The sequence below is a fragment of the Corapipo altera genome, unplaced genomic scaffold (assembly GCF_003945725.1).
Source record: "Corapipo altera isolate COAL_440 unplaced genomic scaffold, ASM394572v1 50, whole genome shotgun sequence".
In the NCBI taxonomy this organism is placed as follows: Eukaryota; Metazoa; Chordata; class Aves; order Passeriformes; family Pipridae; genus Corapipo; species Corapipo altera.
In genome coordinates, this window is record NW_020884889.1 from 6,981,401 (window position 1) to 6,999,604 (window position 18,204).

The 18,204-nt window shown below is 47.8% G+C and overlaps 2 protein-coding genes across 4 annotated transcripts; one reads left to right on the forward strand and one right to left on the reverse strand.

Moving 5' to 3' along the window:
* Positions 1–102: 102 nt before the first annotated feature.
* Positions 103–5,802, reverse strand: PEX11A (peroxisomal biogenesis factor 11 alpha). The gene is made up of 3 exons (XM_027644541.1): positions 5,688–5,802; positions 4,838–4,953; positions 103–3,347 (listed from the first exon to the last, which is right to left on the reverse strand). The coding sequence occupies exons 1-3, from the start codon at positions 5,741–5,743 to the stop codon at positions 2,782–2,784; spliced, it is 738 nt and encodes a 245-aa protein (XP_027500342.1). The 5' UTR covers positions 5,744–5,802; the 3' UTR covers positions 103–2,781.
* A 90-nt stretch (positions 5,803–5,892) lies between these two features.
* Positions 5,893–17,514, forward strand: WDR93 (WD repeat domain 93). 3 transcript variants are annotated; one of them, XM_027644539.1, is made up of 17 exons: positions 5,893–6,134; positions 6,479–6,790; positions 7,554–7,749; positions 8,403–8,467; positions 8,711–8,789; positions 9,629–9,756; positions 10,313–10,351; positions 11,245–11,332; positions 11,916–12,093; positions 12,298–12,368; positions 12,816–12,902; positions 13,224–13,355; positions 13,873–14,089; positions 14,769–14,829; positions 15,565–15,721; positions 15,852–16,026; positions 17,217–17,514. In XM_027644539.1, exons 2-17 carry the CDS (start codon positions 6,527–6,529, stop codon positions 17,326–17,328), a joined length of 2,049 nt encoding a protein of 682 aa, XP_027500340.1. In that variant the 5' UTR covers positions 5,893–6,134; positions 6,479–6,526; the 3' UTR covers positions 17,329–17,514. The 3 variants fall into 3 exon arrangements, with proteins under 3 accessions (XP_027500340.1, XP_027500339.1, XP_027500341.1); XM_027644538.1 differs by having other exon boundaries at positions 5,896–6,028; XM_027644540.1 differs by lacking the exon at positions 5,893–6,134 and adding an exon at positions 6,166–6,320.
* Positions 17,515–18,204: the final 690 nt, after the last annotated feature.

The window sequence follows — 18,204 nt, forward strand, 5'->3', positions numbered from 1 at the left end:
GGCTATGTTTCTTGAACAGTATCACTATAAAATTCAGAGGTGGGAGGAATCCTCCCTCCTTCATCATATCTTTATACCACCAAGTTACACACACAGACATGGTCTCAACACTCATTGCAGTTTATTGCTTGTGTTCAAACATCTTGTCCTTATTTCAACTGCTGTATTAGAAACAGATACAAAAAAAGGCACTAAAGGATTTTCTCCATATGATCATGATTCTATGGCTTCAGACACATTACATTAAGGTACCTTAAATCACCAGCCTCCAGCTGGGGAGCAGAAGGCAAATATTAGTGCTTAACATCAAGTAAACAGAGTTACTCCTGTATGTTCCAGCCTGCATCATGTAGAATGGGACAGGTAAGGCTCAGACAGGCTGAAAGCTCACCCCCCATCTCCCACATTAAGGGTGTCCTTGCTAATCCATGCCAGTACCTACAGGAGAAACATCAAAGCCTAGCTTATGGCTTTGCACAGTGTTTGCCTGCACAGGGAAAACCCCACCCTTCTCTGCAGGGCACGGGGGCTACATCACTATATCAATGCCCTTCCCTGCAAAGTAAAAGAGAGAAAGAGAAAGCAGTTCACACACAAGTATTTCGTGAAGTATTTTGCATCCGAGAGCTCCCCTGGGTGGGATTGAAACCACTTTTTTTTTGCAAGAAGATGGAATTTTGTAGACAAAAGGTGGCCAAACCTCCACTGTCAGATAATCAAGACTGCTCTTCCTTCCTTCCAGGGGTTGCTACACACTGGGATAATGATCAAATCTGACCAAGGCAGGGATGGGTTCCATATTGCCAGGAGATCAAAGGCAAATGGAGAATGAAACAAAAAAAATCCATTGTTATAAAGGAGAGGAAGCCCTTGAATACAATATATCCCATGCACAATGCTCCATTATGGTCTGAACTGCCAGTATGCTCTACTTTGAATGCTATTCATTTCCATATTAAAAAGAAGAGCTGCTGCAGGCCACATCTGGTCTTCAAGAACACTTAATTATCCTGCCCAGCAACCTCTTTCTTTTCAAACACTTCACTGGCAGGCTAACACTTCATATTCAAACTGGAAGTAATTCCAAACCCAGCCACAATGACTTAAGGTAAACTGGGGCACTGCCTTACCTGCCTACTTAATTCCATAACCTTTGCCTTTTAATAAAAGAGACCAGCATCTTTTAATTTCTGTTTTCAGATAGCATCAGAAATAATAAGAGAACACTTTGGTCCAGGTAAGAGCGTCTGTTCACATCTCCTGATAGATTAAACAAGGAGTTCTTACACCAGAAAGTAGCAGAACACACAGGCCTCACTCTGATGAAGAAAAATGTTAATTTTATCTCCTATATAATGTGCATTTTTTCTCAGATGGTGTCCAAACTGGTACTCTGCAAAGTCAGGAGCAGCAAAGACTGTATGCCACATTAGACAGCTGGACACAGCATTTCTCTTTTAACCTAATTATACTGCCAGGCATCATTCCCAGTGAGGTCAGTGATGAACAATAATGCACTTGCAGGGCAAATATGAGGCATTTTCAAATGGTAAAACCCATTCAGCCAGCAAGGGAACACACAAGAAATCTTGTGGTCATGAACAGGGAGGATAGGGAGGACCAGATAGGAAAATCTAAACCATAAATGCCCAAATTCAGTAAGAAGCTTTTCTTCTCACAGGGGATTCAGATGTTATCATGGCTAGCTCCATTCCCTTCCCTCTGGGAGCTTACACAATTAGAAACACACCCTTGCAGTCAGTCTGACTCAACTAGCTCTGAGCTAGGCTTCTCTACTTAACTGCAGGTTCCAAGCTCCTTATTATACTGGAATTTTTCATTTAAAATTAAAACTGCAAAATAAGCTCCTTATCACAACACAATTAATGGAAAATTGTTGCACTTGCAGTCACAGTGGTTTGGAAGTTCAGGTGCTTGTGTAATGGGAGGTTTAGTGTTCGTGAGTGGTTTCAGATTCACACTTTTGGAAACCCAGTTCCCTACAAATCATGGCATCACCAACAATCAAATTAGCTTCTCCACATACTGTCCTCCACCAAAACCCTCAGCCATGGCCTGCTGGAGGAGTCAGAGTCACTGGCCAACGGTCCTTGGCTCACAGTATCAAAGAAAAAGAAGAAAGTGCTGATTTCTTGGGACACAAGTTGGCACTCACTAGACTACAGCTCCAGCACCACCAGTGCACACCACAGAGATCATCAAAGGTCAGATCATACCACCCTTCAGTTACCATCACACTGCACCCAGACCACTGCCTGCAGGAAACAGGATCCATCAACCCAAACCCACCAAAACACTCATCCGTGACTTCAGGCCATTTTAACAGCAGCTCCTAACTTGCCTGAGCCCAGTACAGACAATCTGACTGTAGGAATCTTGAATTAGTGAATTGCAGCTTTCCAGTGTAAACATGATTAGTCATCAGTCATGTACCTATGACAGTTGCCTATGCAGCTATTTCACAACCCTGTATTAAAATAAAGGAATATTTTCTTATCTAGCAGCCATGTTCCAAGTCTTGTTTCTGCTGGTGAAATATTACTCTGCCTTTTCCTATCTCCACTCCATTAGGGGGTGTGTAATGGCACCAAACTCATCTGCAAAGGCACAGGGAAGGAAGAAGGGTAGAATTCACTTATTCAAAGGACAGAATTAATCTTGAGGTTATTGTAAGACAGGTTCATTTGAAAGTGCCATATGAAGATAAAAATCTATCAGAGGATCAAAGCTGCAGCCTCATACTATGCAGGTCCTTTTATGTCACTGTTTAAGCTTCAGATGTGGGCTTGCTAATGTGAGGATCCCCACCAGGGAGGAGAGGACACCGCAGAAACCAATCACTCCTGGGTTGGTCTTGTAGATTCCCAGTGTATCCAAAGGGCCTGAGAGATCACAGAGGTTCTTCACCAAGTCCAGCAGCAAAGGAGGATTTCTTTTCAGGATCTGAAAGAGCAGGAGGAGAAAACCGTGTGAACCATCACATTTCACACAGTTTAGCTCCCCGTTGTGTTTGTCCCAGCAGGAATTCTCCTTTGCCTTTTCTTCCTGTGCAGCTTGTTCCAGCCTCTGGGAGATCTCATAGCAGTCTCTGGCTAGATTCAGCAGGACTGAGTAGTAGTAGCACTTGGTGGCCCAATTGCTCCACTTGGGCTTGTCGATGTCGGGCTGGAGCCCGACGCTCCTCACCCAGAGCACGGCGTCGCACACGAAGTACAGGGCACGGGTCAGGTTGGAGGCTGTGAGGCAGAAACGAGGAACCACATCTGGCAGCTCTGCAGTTTTCCTGGCTGCCACCAAGGCGTGCACCATGTTGCCCAGTCTGAACACTGCAAGAAACCCCACAAAGGTTAGCATGGCCTGGTCTTGTGCAGAACAACGCAGCCTGTCACTGTCCACGTGTGCTTTAAAAAAACTTAGAGGGCTTTGGGTGTTTGTATGCTTGAGTACTTGCTGGTATTAGTGAGGAATGGGGTCTAAACATCTCAGTTCTGTGTGAACATCATGAGCCAAGGACCTACACACCTATTTTGTCAATAGCCAGACTTGCAGCCCCTCCTGCCACTCTGTTCTCAGCGCCTGGGTGTCCTCTGGACCAGTGTCACCCTTGGGTCTGCAGGAGTCACCGTCAGCAATAAGGGGACACAAACAGAGCCTCTAATCTTAGCTGTACATTTCACTGGATTTCACCTAACTCTGTGGACACGAGATGTTGCTGCATTAATCCTATTGCAAACAGGAGCTTCAGCTTTCCTAAGCATTTGTGAAAGCTGGTGATTCGCATGCTGAGCACAAATCCCTCCCATGAGTTTGTCAGAGACACATAGTTCCCTGCAAACTGTGTGGAACAGTGTATTCCATTTCAATATATGGCATACCTGAGTTCACCTGTGGCATGTCCCCGTGAATGTTAATGCAACATTATGCAATGCACTTTTTACACCCTGCTGCACTGTCACAGTGACAGATGGAACTACCAGAGCCCTGAGTTTAGGCCTGATGTCTATTAGTGATTTGTTTAGAAGAAGAGAGAGAATTATGGCTCTGTTGATAAACCAGCTGGCCTCTCCACTAGAAAATGCCATACTCTGGAGCAAACTGGAATAATAAACAAACCCATGGCAACACATTAAATTAGAATATTTGCTTCATGCGTTGCAGCTGTTCCAGAATTGAGCAACTGGTAAGTAGGTGTAAGATCAGCCCGAAAGCAAGTGATACAACTACAGCAACAGTGTAACCACCGTGCATGCAGCCCTGACACAGAATGGAGTGATGCAAACAGGCTGTGAGGAAAGCGTGGAGGGTAGGTGATTTAGTAAAGTATAAATGCTAGAGAAAATTAATATGTGAAGTAGGACATAAAAAAAATAATTATATATTAAAAAGCCATATTGAAAGATGGTCCTTCAGAGCTGATTTTATTGGGATGATGATCTTTAACTCTGGGTTGTCTCAGCCCATCAGCTGGAAGGACTAATGAGCACACAGTGAGACAGCCTTGCCTTGTAACTCTGGTCTGCCCTTGAACAGAGATGACAACTGCACCTCTGCAGCAAGCTGACTGTTAACTTTTGTTACTCGCGTTCTTCCAGCAACAATTCTGACTGCCCAATTGGAGAGGAGGCTGAGGGAAAAAGAAGTGTCTGTTTGGCCATACCCAGCCTGGCAAGCCATGGCAGGGATAAGGCCTGTTGACAACTTTGTAAATACACTAAAAGAGTTCTGTGGTTAACTACAGAAAACACAAGGCCAGGAGCTGTTTTGCTGGAAGGAGCAAGTAAAGAAGGTTTTATCCCTCTAGACAGCAGGTACTTACTTTTCCGGCCAGAGCTCATGCTAGATTCCAACTGCTTGAGTTTCATTACCAGCTTCTTTTTATCGGCCTTATTCTTTATTAAATAGCTAAGCAACATGCATGTGAACTGAGTGGCTCTGGAAGGGAAAAAACGAGGAGAAGGGGACACAGGTGAGACATGGACAATCATGGGATGGCAGCAGCAGGGTGGGTTTATTTCACAGAACCACAGATTTAAGGTTGGAAGGGACCTCTGGAGATCACCCAGTCCAACCCCCCTGCCAGGCAGGGTCACTTAGAGCAGGTGACAGAGGAACGTGTCCACGTGGGTTTGGAACCTCTCCAGAGAGGGAGACTCCATGACCTCCCTGGGCAGCTGTTCCAGTGCTCTGCCACCCTCAATCGAAACAAGTTCTTCCTCATGTTGAGGTGAAACTTCTTGTGCTTTAGTTTATGCTCCTTGTCCTGTCACTGGGCACCACTAAAAAGAGTCTGACACCATCCTCTGACACCCCTTTGAGATATCTGTACACATTAATGAGATCCCCTTTCAGTCTTCTCCAGACTAACCAGGCCCAGCTCCCTCAGCCTCTCCTCAGAACAAGGATGCTCCAGACCCCTCACCACCTTTGCGGCCTCCGCCGGACCATCTCCAGCAGCTCCTTGTCTATTGTACTGAGGAGCCCAGAACTGGACAGAGTAAAGCGTAATGTCCGAGCCTAAAGCCCGATCCGAGGGTCCCCCCGCAGTGCCAGGGCAGGTGCATGTGCGGGGCCGGGGCCGAGGTCGGGGCCGAGGGGCGGGATGGGCGCGGGGCCGGGGCCCGCCCGACCCAGGGGGGCAGAGAGAGGCAGCCTATGCCGGCACTCACCGGAAGAGCTGGTCGCGGCCCTGGCAGCGGTTGGTGAAGTCCACGAACCCCTCCATGGCCCGGCGGCACCGCAGGAGCTCCGCGGGGGCCGCGGCCGCTCCGCCCCGCTGCGCCCGGGCCCCGCCCCGCCAGGGGGAACGCGAGAGCTGCGGGGCCGCGTTCCCGGCCGGGCCACGGCAGCGACGCGCCGTTACCACGGCGACCGTCAACAGCGGGGCCGCGACGGTGTTACTGCTAAAGGCTTCCCCCGCCCGGGAGCCGCCGACGGCTCCTGCGGCGAGTCCCGCCGGGAAAGCTGGAGGAGCACGGCCCGGACTCTCGGCCTCCGGCCCCACTCCGAGGTCAGGCCGATGTGTGCGGTGACGGCGGTGGGGGTGAGGCTTATGAAGCATCCAGTGGCTTGGAAATGAAGTTTATAACTTCCAGTGGAAACACCTGCTCTTCCAAGTTAATTGTCGTTTGTTTTTTTTTTCCCCAAGCCGAATAAGTCTATTAATTCAAGCTAATATTTTTGAAGCTTTGTCATAATTTTTATACAAACTCGTGCCAAAGTTGTTTAGGCTCCCTTTTCCCTGCAGGCAGCCTGCAGATTCCTGTGTGACTGCTATTCCCAGAGCAGGACAAAACCCCTGGGTAACAAAGGGGATACGAGCAGAAATAAGCTGTACAGAACAGGGTTGCTCTGGCTACCAGTACTGAAAGGAACTCCCTCTCAGAGATTATTAATCATCTTTTCCCCCATTACCTCATTAAAGTAGATATTGCAGGACTCTTCATTCTTCTGCACCCAGGGTGATTCCTGCATCTGTGGTGTTCTTTGCACCTGGAAAGGCAGAGCCATGGCTGCGAATATCCGGAGGCATCCCCTGGAGATTCCCCCACCATCTGAAAAGGACTGGCCGAAGGATGATGAGGAAGATTTCTTCCTGCAGGATCCTGATCGGAAGTGTGATGCGTTGCCTCAGCCCTTCAGGATGATCAACAAAGTGGTGATGCAGGTCTTTGAGAGTGCTATGGAAATCATTGAGAGAAGGGAGATGCTCCGAGAAGCACAAAAACGGAAGGTCCAGTCCACAAAATGCTCTCCTACAGCTGAATTCCAGGTACAGAGCCCCCCACACCAGAGACAGCATTAACCACTGTAGCGGCTTTCCTAAAGAATATCCCTTCAGTTGATTTTACATTCTTCTGTTCACGACCTTCCTCAGGATCTGCCACCATCTCACTAGTTCACTTTAAAAGCCTGCAGCTTCTAAGCTTGTCTGGCAGGTTCTGCTTCCCACTCGTCTATCACACCTCTCTGAAAAGAGAGAAGCCGATATTAAACACTAAAGTCACCTTGTGCTTCCCAGGCTGGCTCCACCCTTGTCTGCTGAGGAGAAGGTAATTAGCCAGTAGCACATAAATGGGCAAGCTCAGCTCTGTGCTGTAGTGAATACTCCAATGGGAGCACTGCAAGCAGAAGGGCAGTGCTGCCTTCTCCATCATTATGTAGAGAATCCAGGAGGATACACTGGTGTGCTGCAGCTGCCTGGAGGGATTCAGCACAGCTCTGTGTTAGCTGTGGGAAGGCTGAGTGCTCCTGAGCTCTTGGCCTTTAAAGCCCCTCCTGTTTATGGGAAAGGGAAAGGTGGGAACAAACTTTCTCATTCCCAACACAAAACAATCTCTGTGACAGAGATGAGAGCCTGCTCTCTGATGCTTCCCTGCTCTTCTCATGAAAGCACATGTCAAAAGTTTTCCCTTGTGGAATAAATCATCATTTTCTGTTGGTGAAAGCCCATGAGTATATCGTTAGCATGGCTGATGTATCTTCCTCTGGGAAGGCAGTCAGGTACTACACTCATGTTTTCCCTTTCTTGGTAGGTGACTGGAAGAGCCAATTGCCTTGCAGTGTCTGGAAAATACCTCTTTGTTGGTGTGTCTGTGGGTCTGGCTGCCTTCAGCACATGTGACTGTAAGGAAATCTGTGCTTGGGATGCAGTCAAGACAGAGATCTGTGCCCTCCATGCCTCGGATTTGGGGAATGAGAGCCATGTTCTGCTTGCTGTGGATGAAATGGGTTAGTGTGACATGGATTTCCTTGCCCTAGCCAGGGATAACTGTGCTCCGGAGCTGAATAGGCAGCTGCATTATGGAAGAGTGCTAAATCAGGAGGAACATTAGGGTGGCTGACAGGTTTCCTAGAAAGCCCTGCAAAGAGGGCGTTAGATACCTATCAGGTTGCAGGGTGGCAGAGTGGCCCTAGGGCCTTGTGATTAGCACAGGGTGTGGGTTTGATGTCCTCTCTGGAGCAGGAGAGGCAGGTGCAGAGCTGAGGGTGAAGCACAGCAAATGTTAGGAACACCTTGGACTGGACAGAAAGAGCACTGCTTGGTATGACCTCCTGCCCATGACTGTTTCTGCACCTGTGATTTCCCTGTGGGAAAGAGATTAGTTTGTTGGTTCATCTGAAACCTATCAGTTCTGGTGGAGATACTTTTCAAACTGGCTTATCCATCTCCATGCACAGTCAAATGTTTGCTGGTGATGGCATAAGGAAGCCAGCAAAAGTTTAGTGCTGGAAACAGTGGGATATTGCTCCTTGAGCCCAGGAAAACAATGTAGTCCTGTTCACTCTCCTGCACATGTTGTAACAACCATCTCCCAAAACCATGGCTACCATCTGTTCACTTTTCTTCCCCTCCTCCTGCTACTTCTGTATTTCTATTCCAGGGCTTGTCTGGCTCTTCTGCTTTCATAAGGAAAGCTTCCTGCTCATTAAAGCCCTAAATGAAGTGGTAAGTACTGAGTTAATTCCATAGACCCTGGGCACAGGCTGGTAAGTAATCAATCATGAGGAGTACTAATTGCCATCAGGAATTTCTGCCACAGGCGGCAGCACTCCAAGAGTGCTGCCCAATATTTATTCCCATTCATCCAACAACCTGCCTGGCCTTCAGCCTGTTGAGAGCTGCGTAAGGCCACGGAGCTCTCTGAATCAGTGATCCTTGCTTTGATGCCAGCCTGTTTTCCTTTGGCAGGGGGATATCAGCAAGAGAAGCACTTGTGTGGAGGTGGTGCTGTCCCCAGGTGGTGATTATGCAGGAGTCCTGCTGCAAGGCAAGTGCAGAAACATGGTGTGTTGGGTGACAACTGCTGTGTTCTGTCACACATCAGAGGGGCCAGCAGCAATGCTTTTAAAATGCTGCAAGTGTTCTGGGTACACAGGGATCCTGTTATAACCCTCCCAGTCCCTCCTCCAGCTTAGAGAGCTGCTCCTACCACTCCCTGTCCTCTCTAAAAGGCTTGGGGGGGACCAGGACTGATCCTAAAAGTGAGCTGTCTGGAACCAGTCAGTGCAGTTCCCAGCTCCCAGTGAAAGCAGATTTCCCCCTCCTCTCCAGGAGTCCCAAACTCAGTTTTTCCTCTGTTTTGCCATGGCTCACTTTTACACTGGGAATAGGTAGACCTGAAGAATTTTCTCACCAGACAAAATCAGACAGCATAGAGAATTTCTAAAAACTTGACAAGAAACTCCTTGCTACAACGTTCTTCTGTTTCATGGCAGTTGTCTTAGTGAATCCACTGCAGGCAGGTTTTCTGGACCCATGTTTGGTGGAATCTGCCTGGACACATACTGAGTATGAGATATGTAGCATCCACAGAGAACTAATGTGAGACCACATCTCACTTTCTACTCTGCTACTCAGAGGCTACAGGTCAAATTCTTGACTGAGTAGCTTCATGGAATTTCTTTGGTGGGTATGGGACCTCAGGGACTTGAGCTGGAGGCTGAGATGTGAGTTTCAGTCAAGCATGTCAGGCCTTCAGTGGGAGGAGAGGTGGACTGCATGGAGTTCAGAGATTTTATATTCAAAAAATACACGATAACAGAGGCTGCTTGCTTGAAAGACCTTTTCTCCTCATTTCTAATTGCTCAACATGGTTTCCCAATGCAGAAAGCACAAAAGCTTGGCTGGAGATCTACCAATTGCCTAAGGATTCCTGGCTGAGGGAGATGGAAGAGAAATCAGAAGCTGCAGCAGGGCTGGCTTGCAGTGAGAGGAGGCCAAGCTGTACATCTGCGGTACAAAACAGTTCCATCTCCCACTGTGCTATTTTTCCTTACACCCTTTTGCCCACAGGTCTTTCCCCAAGCCTTGCTGCTGCAGACAGTGACAGCAAGATACAGGCTGAACAAGTCTGTTGGCCCAAGGGGATGGTGTGTGTGTCTCTACAACTACTACAGCTGCCCATCCCACATTTCATAAGGCCTTTGTGTTATTGGGCCATGTTTACTCTCCCAAGACAGGCTTTCCAACGAGATTCCCTTGGTCCCAGGGTTAGTGTTCCTGCTGCCCCTCCCTGAAACTGGCAGCTGATTTCCCAGCAGTATTGCCCCATTTGAGAGGGCCCTGTGTAAGGGTATTCCCACAGGGCTTCTCTCTTACGTTACTAGGGGAAGGTGAAGAGGAGTGGGAATCAGGCAGGATGCCTCACTTGGGGAATCTGTCCCTGAGCCAGGGTTTGTGTTTTAGACTACCTAACATGAGGAGCCTGGTGGGTAATGGCCTCACCCACCTGAGCAGGGCAGAGTCTCTGTCTGTGTGCACTAACCACTGTCACCTCTGGTTCTTGTGCAGGAAACTCAGGAACTGCATGGAGACAGTTCTGCAGAGATGGTAAATGCCCTCAGTGACTATCCTGAGCTGTTATGGGGAATTTTAAATGCTGAGTCAGGGCATAACCATCCCCTCTATCACTTTCACCCTGCTAGATTTCACCTCTCAACACACAGGAGGCATGCCCTGACCAGCACCTTCAGCTAACCCTCTGTGATACCTGCCTCCTAATTGTTTCCTCTTCCTTTGGCAAAGACTTTCCTGGACATTTATGAGGGAACTGCTTCTCAGCCCTGCCTTTAGGGCAAACATCCCCCTTTACTTAGCCAAGCCAAAAGCAAACACCTAGGCAGTCCCTCTTTGCTGATTCCATATAAACTACCCAAGTTCCTGCCCCTTCCCTCTCAGACATGGTTGATTATTTAGGCAGACCTTTTCTGTTTAGCCAGGTCTAAATGTGTGTGGGGTGGTGATGGTGGGCACATGCCAGTACTGGTCCCCTGATACAATTTTGTATTTCCAGACAAGCATATAAGTCACTTTTTCCACTCCTGAGTTCTATGAAGTAAAATCTGGTTCTTGTCTTCAGTAGCACCCCTCAACCTTTAGTCCTGCTTATTTTCCTTTTTTTTTTTTCTTTCTTTTTTTTTTCCCCTGCATTTTCTGAGCACTGCTGTGACTCACACAGGCCTGTGCTGTAACAAGAATAATTCAGAGATGGCACAAAACCAGGAGTCTGGACAGGACATCCTTTGTAATGTTGTCCCCTGTTGTTGAGAAAGCAGTGACACTTCTGTGTTTTGGCCTGAAGAATGAGCCTAAAGCCAGTATCTCCTAAACAGTGCCAGCCAACCTTTGCATACACATTCTTTAGGAAGCCTTTGATTCCCATGAACAGCTGAAAACTCATCAGTGTAGTGCACAATGCAGTTTTCAACACTTTTCCATTGCAGGACTTTCCAGTGTCTGCAAACCAAGGTGATCCAAAGCTGGATCTCCCAGTGCTGCTGCTGACAGTGAAGCCACCCGAACCCATAACAGGTCAGAACTCATTCTGCATGTGCAACCTGCAGCCTGTTTCAGGTGGCAAAGGAATCATGGCCCTTACAAATATAGAACAGGTCAGAAAGTTTCAGTAACATGCTCCATGGTCCCTTCCTGACTTGTCTTTCTAGTTGCATGTAATCCTGTACTGGGAGTTGTTTCCTACTGGGCCATCTCACATGTCATCCTTGTCAGCACAAAATATTTCAGTGTGTCTCAAAGTGGGTGTCATACACCCTTGGCTTCAGTGTCATTGAAGAGGGAGGAGGTTACTTCCTGGACCCTGACAGCACCCCTAGTTCATCACTCTGGATTTATAGGAAAATACTGAGGATGTGGAGGGAACAGACTTTATGCTGGGAGAATGCCACAGAAAGGCAAGGTGAGCAGGGTCCTCAGAAGTCTCGCCCTAGTCCCTGCCTTCAGACAGTGGAAAATGGACTAGTGATATGGAAATTCCCACAGCAGTTGCAGTGTCCTGCATCAAGACAATGCCACCCCAAAGGAGGGATAGTCAAAATGCCTCTATGCTGTCTGCTCCTCCAGGGTCATGCCTTTTCCCTTTGTGTTCTCAATCCAGGCAGTAGTTTTGAAAGCCCATTGGATGCCTTGAAGGAAGTGGATGATGGCAGCATGCTTGGCTTGGGGTACAAGCACCTGATCAAGGATTTCCAGTGGGAGCTGCAGGAAGCAATCTTCCGTAGCACGTACCGGGAGTATCTGGAGGCTGAGGGTGTGATCAAGGAGGAGGTCCCCAGGTGAGTAGGAGCACCAACCAGGATTTCAGTCCATGAGTCATCAACACAGGGCACTCAGCAAGTGTAGATGGAAGCCTCTGTCTTATCTTTGCCTCCTTCATCCCAAGGCTTCATGGCAGGGGGCTGCAGACATTTCAGGTCTTGTCACAGTGCTGTGCTGTTATAAAAGCCTTTCTTTTACATATATTTCTTCCTTTTTTTCAGACATGCTACCTTTCATTTCCTTTTGCCTAGCCAGGTCCTACAGGTGGGACCTGATATGGAAGTACAACCAGGTAATCCAAATGGGCAAAAAGCTGTTAATCTATGAAGTACATTGTTTGCATGATGTTGAGCTCCACTTAGAGCTCAGTGGTTCTGGCTTGGGTTCACTCTATAAATTCCACCTCTAAGGACAAAAGCCTGGGTAAAACTGTCAGCCCTAAGACTTGTTAGTCAGTTACCAGCATGGAGCAAAGAAAACTTATCTCCATAGTTTAAAAAAAAGCCCACAACTCTCCTACCCCTCAAAACCACCCAAAAACTGGAGGCACGTAGGCAAGATAAAAATAACAAACAAAGGGAGAGGTTATCTGGTTTAGTTTCTGTATGAGCAGAGTTTCCATCAGGGAAACCATGAATCCTCTAATGAGAGCTTTTTAATGATGTTTTTTTTGTCTTGGATTATTCCTTTCTTTGTCCCAAGTCTCCTTCTCTTTTTGTTGTCCTCTTCTCTGTACCAGATGTTCCAGCTGGCATTGGTGTGCACTGGGGTGGAAACCACAATTTCTGCTTGTACTTACTTAGCCATCCACTCAATGAGCAAGTGGGTAAGAAAGTGTTGCTTTCTCTAGCAGAGCACTCTGTGGGGAGTGGGAGTGTTCTGTGGCCAGTGGCTGTCATTCTGCCAGGTCTTTGTGATTCAGGGAAATGAGGAACTGGGAGGAGAGCTGACTCATATCTTGTGGGTTAGACTGGCATTGGGATTGTGGGGCTCTGTGTTGCACAGGCTGACAGTCTTGTTAGTGAAGCCACTCTGGCAGGAGACTGCAGAATGGTGCATGTTTTATTGGGAAAATGGATGCTAGTACCATGAGAGAGAATGCTCCACACCTTCTTACAGTTGTATCTCTTCATGTCATTCTGTTTAGATCCTGATCTGAAACCTGATGTTGTGTGGCCTTGTGCAGCTCCAATTGCATGCTCGGCTGTCAGTTCCTGCTCCAGGTACCTGGCACTGGCAGGTGAAGATGCAACAATAACTATTTGGGATAAACACTTAGGTGAGCTTGCCCTTTGGGACTGTGTATTGGGATCACTGTGGATAAATTACTCGCTTCCCTAGGAGCCTGAGGCTCTGGCTTAGTGTGAACAAGTGGCTGGTAGTGAGTTCACAAGCAAACCTGTAAATAGTTTGGATTCGATAGTCCATCAGATGCTTGGCCAGAAGTTGCCAGCACAGTGTGATTTCCCTTGCCCTTGCAGAGCCATTCCCATCCACGGCACTGCAGGGGCTGGAACTGCTGCAGGGAGGACTGACAATGGTCTTGCCCTGAGGCTGGGAGACAGTGTCAGTCACTGCTTTGCCACTGCACTCTCAGGTCATCTTTGAGACTGTTGTGGCATCACAGTTCAGGCTGCCATCAGTGCCAATGTCATCTTACCATGATGCAGGGTTTCTCCTGGCAGAAGAGTCTTCTTCTGCCATCAAGCTTGTTCTGGTGGCTGCTTCCTCTGAGCAGGCCACAGTCCAAGCTAAGCTTTCCTTGGATAAATTGCCAGTTCCTTTTCCTTCCTCAGGATTCCCACTGTCTGTGACTGCCATTCTAGAGGAACGTTTCATCCGTAGTATCCACTTTCTGCGGAGTTCTGCAGCTGCCAGTGATGACACACTTTGTCCTGGTACAGATCCTGTCTGTCTCATTGTACAGCTTCTCGTGCTATGTACAGACAGCTCTTACTATTTGGTGAAAGCACCCAGGGCCGGGAAGTCCAGCATCACACTCCTGGCAGACAGGTGAGGTGAACTCTGATAAACCTCACTCCAGCCAAAGAAGCCCTGGGTACAGTGGTCAGGTCTAACAGGGAGCCCCAGATTTCTGTAGAGTAGAGAACTTTCTACTGCTTTTACCCAGAGGGCTCTGCCATGCTGCTGTCATCGGCAAGTGTGGTTTTGCTCGTGCTAAAATTCAGTGATTATGCCAGAATTAGAGGTGTTTCTCAGCTCTTCTGTGCACCAAAACACAAGTACTTGTAGCACAGCTCCAGAGCTGACGTTGAACTATTTCTGTCTCTGTCAGGTACCCAGGGGAATTTTTTCTTCGCTTTTTTGCCCTTAACAGTGTAACTTCCCCCTAAAAGTCAAAATAAACATTTGTTGCCATCTTTCTATCATTTTTGTGTTCACTTATCCCCTTGGTTTGAGGAGAAGGGAAGCTGCTGCTCTGAAGGCTCTGGATCCACGCCTCCATGGCAGGCAGGAGATTTGCAACTCCAGTGTAGTTCCTAGGCAGGTTTGCACAGGGATAGGCCTCAGGGGTTCCTACGCAGAAGGAGACAGGCTTTGTCTGTATAGGGAAGGGGCTTGGCTGGAACTTTATGCCAGCCAGTGTGCCACAAACTGCCACTGTCTTTATCACAGCCTCTCAGTATGTACCAGGTACATGGAACAGTGACATAAACCTGTTCTTTTACAGGCCTGAAGACCCAAATCTTACTGTCAGTGCAGTGGTGCCCATCCTGGCCTTCCCCAGTGCAGTGAGTATTACTGCCAGATCTCTTGAGAACTGGCTGAGAACACATGTCCAGTTGACGTAGGATCTTGTTTCCAGTAATGACTGTAACTGGGTGCCTAGAAGATAAAGCACAGGGCAATCAGATATAGTTCTGCCCTCACATCCTTTCCCAGCCTCCAGCTATTTTTAGCATGAAGACTGCCTGCCCCAGTTATAGGTCTATATGTAGCTGGCAATGGTCAAAGGGTTTCTCTTCCATTGCTCAGTATGCCCTGGGACCTGTGCCCTCTAGTTGACCACTGAGGTGCGATGCACTGGAGGCCCTCTGCACATGGACAAGTGTCCAACTGAAAGAGGAGAGGGTTCAGCCATGAAGCTTCAGGCATCAGGGTCAAATATGAGGGGGTATCATGGTGAGAAAGTTACAAACACAAGTCCAGCCAGACCTTTCAAGTGGCCTCAGAAAGGTGGAGACAAGGACTAAAAGCCACTCACCATAGCAGCCATGCAGAAGGCTGGATCTAGTTCATTTCTAATGTGGCCTGTTGCCCTTTTCCAATCCCAACATGCAGCAATTCAGTTCAAGTTCCCTGCATGACCTGCTCTTGATCTGCTGTTGCCATATGACTATGGGGCAGGCAAAGAAAACAGCATCATAGTTGTGGATGTAAAGTTCTGAATGTCATTCCATGTCCTTTCCAGGAAATGTTTTTCACTTCTTTTACCTCTATTTCTAAGTGTCAATTTGCTGTTTCAGGTCCTGATCTTCTTCTGGGATGGCACAGTGTCCCTGATGAACACTGACACATCACAGACTGTTTACTGCTTCAGTACTCCACCTTCTCATGCTGTAGCATCCCCCTGGCAGCCAGTGTTCACAGTGGATAGTGTAAATTCCTGCTTGCTCCTTCGAGGTGGGTGTCTATGACCTTGGAGTGGTCATAGATACACGATCTCTGGGTGCATTCAGCTGTGCCCTGATCCTTGATAGTTCTTATTGGATGACTTCTGATGCAGCAGCTCACTGTGCTCATTTCCGTCTAGGAGATGAGCAGCAGCAGGACAATGAATTGGCACAGAGCAAAGCCAGTCACAGCACCATCTTCCTTTTTGATTTCAACCCACTGAAGGAGGCTTTCCCAAAGGAACCAGATTTGCCTCTCAAATCCTCGCAGAACCTGCCATGGTTTGAGAGATGTAATGTTTTCTTGCGTGATAGGTAAGTTTCTCCTTCTGCCTGAGAGGTAAGTGCACCTGCATTATTGTAAAAGCCCTAGTGTTGCTGAGGTTCATGCAAGGTCTCACCCTGGATCTTCTGGGTTGTTCTGTGTGCTGTGACAGATTTGTGTCTGGGTGAGGTTAATGTTCAGGAAGCTGGATTCCTGACAGCCTCCCAGAACCTTTCCTCTTCTCCCTTCTGTCCTTCCTAAAACAGCTTCAGATGTAAGTCAGGATGCCTGGGACAGGCTTGTCTTTCCAGGCGGTGAGAGCTTGCGAGTTCTAATGTGCTTTTCTGCGACACAGATTGTGCAAGCTTGTTATGGATTATGATCCTCAAGTGTCTGCATCTTCCTTTTGATCCCACAGCCAGGCAGAGCTGCGGTCTCTTTATACCTCTCTTCTCCCCTCCACTCACGGGTTTATTTGATGTTTAAGTAGGTTTGTCTTGGAGGTTCTTCGGTTTGAGACCACCATCAGCCTCGAGCCGAGGTCGCAGTTTAGCTGATGCATTGCATTGATGCCGTCACTAGATGGCACTGTGACATCTCTTTTTTGGGTCCTTTGCCTTGAATTACTGCTTTGGGAACCTGGAGCCACATCCGTGTCAATGTTTTTTATCTTCTTTTCACTATGCCTTAATTCTCCAATTTGAAACGTAACAGGTGGGTGCAGGTATGACCTTACAGCACAATCTGGTAGCCTTCCTAATTCCTTGTCTCTAGGGTGAATCCTGTGGTGTTGTCTGGCTAATTAATGCAGAAAAATTACTCCTATGTTACCAGCCACCAGTTCTGTCCCTCCTTCTCATAAAGCTGGAGATTCTTGTCTGCCTTATACCAGAAAAACTGGGGAGACGCCACCTCCAGGAATATCTTGCTCCCTGGGTACTGAAGAGTTATTTTACTCCCTGGGAACTGAGACCTGAAGCCAGAGCAGTGCAAATACAGCTCCAGTGAGACCTATGTCTACAGAGGTTACAGGCAACAAGTAATTCAGAGGTCATTGCTGTCAAGAGCAGTAAACTCCAGCGTTGATTCTTGTGAGGGAATCACTGAGGTTTTTTGGACACAAGAAGTCGAACTGCTTAATTTGTAGTGGGCCCCCGGGCACCCCTGGGGTAGTTGTCTGAGCACCAGGGGAATGTCAGGGACGTTTTTGTTTTAACCACCCTTTCTCCCCCTTCATTAGGCAGCAGAGCCCGCTGGGACTGGAGGAGCCTAAGTACTGGAGTCGTCTGAAGGCACGAGCAGCTGCCATGGACAAGGAGAAACAAAAAGTGAAGGGACAGAAGAAGCAGTAGCCAGCCTTGCATCCTGAGGGGCAGGCTCTGCTCTATCACAGTCCTGTAGATCCCTGATCCAGAACTGATGTTTTGACAGATACTCTATTCAAATCATCACACTCCCAGAGACCTGGAGCATCAGAGCAATATGGTATGTTATTATTATAACAATGACCCTTAATAAAACCTTTTCTTCAGTAAAAATCTCTTGTTCTTCATAGGACTGGCATTTTATCAGACTCTGTTCTGTCTTTGTGTTGCTGAGGCTCACCAGTGAGTCTCATCTTCTGCTCCCACCTAGATGGGCAGCCCGCAGCATCCTTGTGCTTAACAAGAAAGCTGGTCATTTCAAAGCAGGCAGCAAATTGGCCATGAAGGTGTTATCCCCCAGAGCATAGCAGTGCTAAGCAGCAGTGACACAGCAGAGTGTGACAGGCCTGACATAGGCTGTTCTGCAGGCTAGTTGTTTCTTTTGACTTCAAAGCAGGCATTTTGGGGATAAGACTGCTTAGGAATTGCAGCCTGGAAATGTGTGGACAGGATCTCTGGGTTAAGGTCAGGATAAAACTGGTGTTAGAGCCAAGAATGTCACTAAAGAGCAGGACAGAAAGCTGAGGGGTTTGGAGAAGTCAGGGCTGTGCTGAGCCATAGACAGGCCAGGAACATGACCAGTACAATGGTCAAAGGCCATAAAAAGCTGAAGCATCCCTCTTACAGGCAATACAGGACAAAGAACTGGCAGGGACAATACAAGGCCAAGCAGCCATGCATTTGTTTCTGACTCCAGAAGTGTATTAAGTTAATAGCTTGCCCTGTATACTTGACTGATGGGGCAAAAAAGTATGCAGGCTCCCTGGTCAGTCTTTCACTTGTCAATATTTTCAGGTCTGTAGT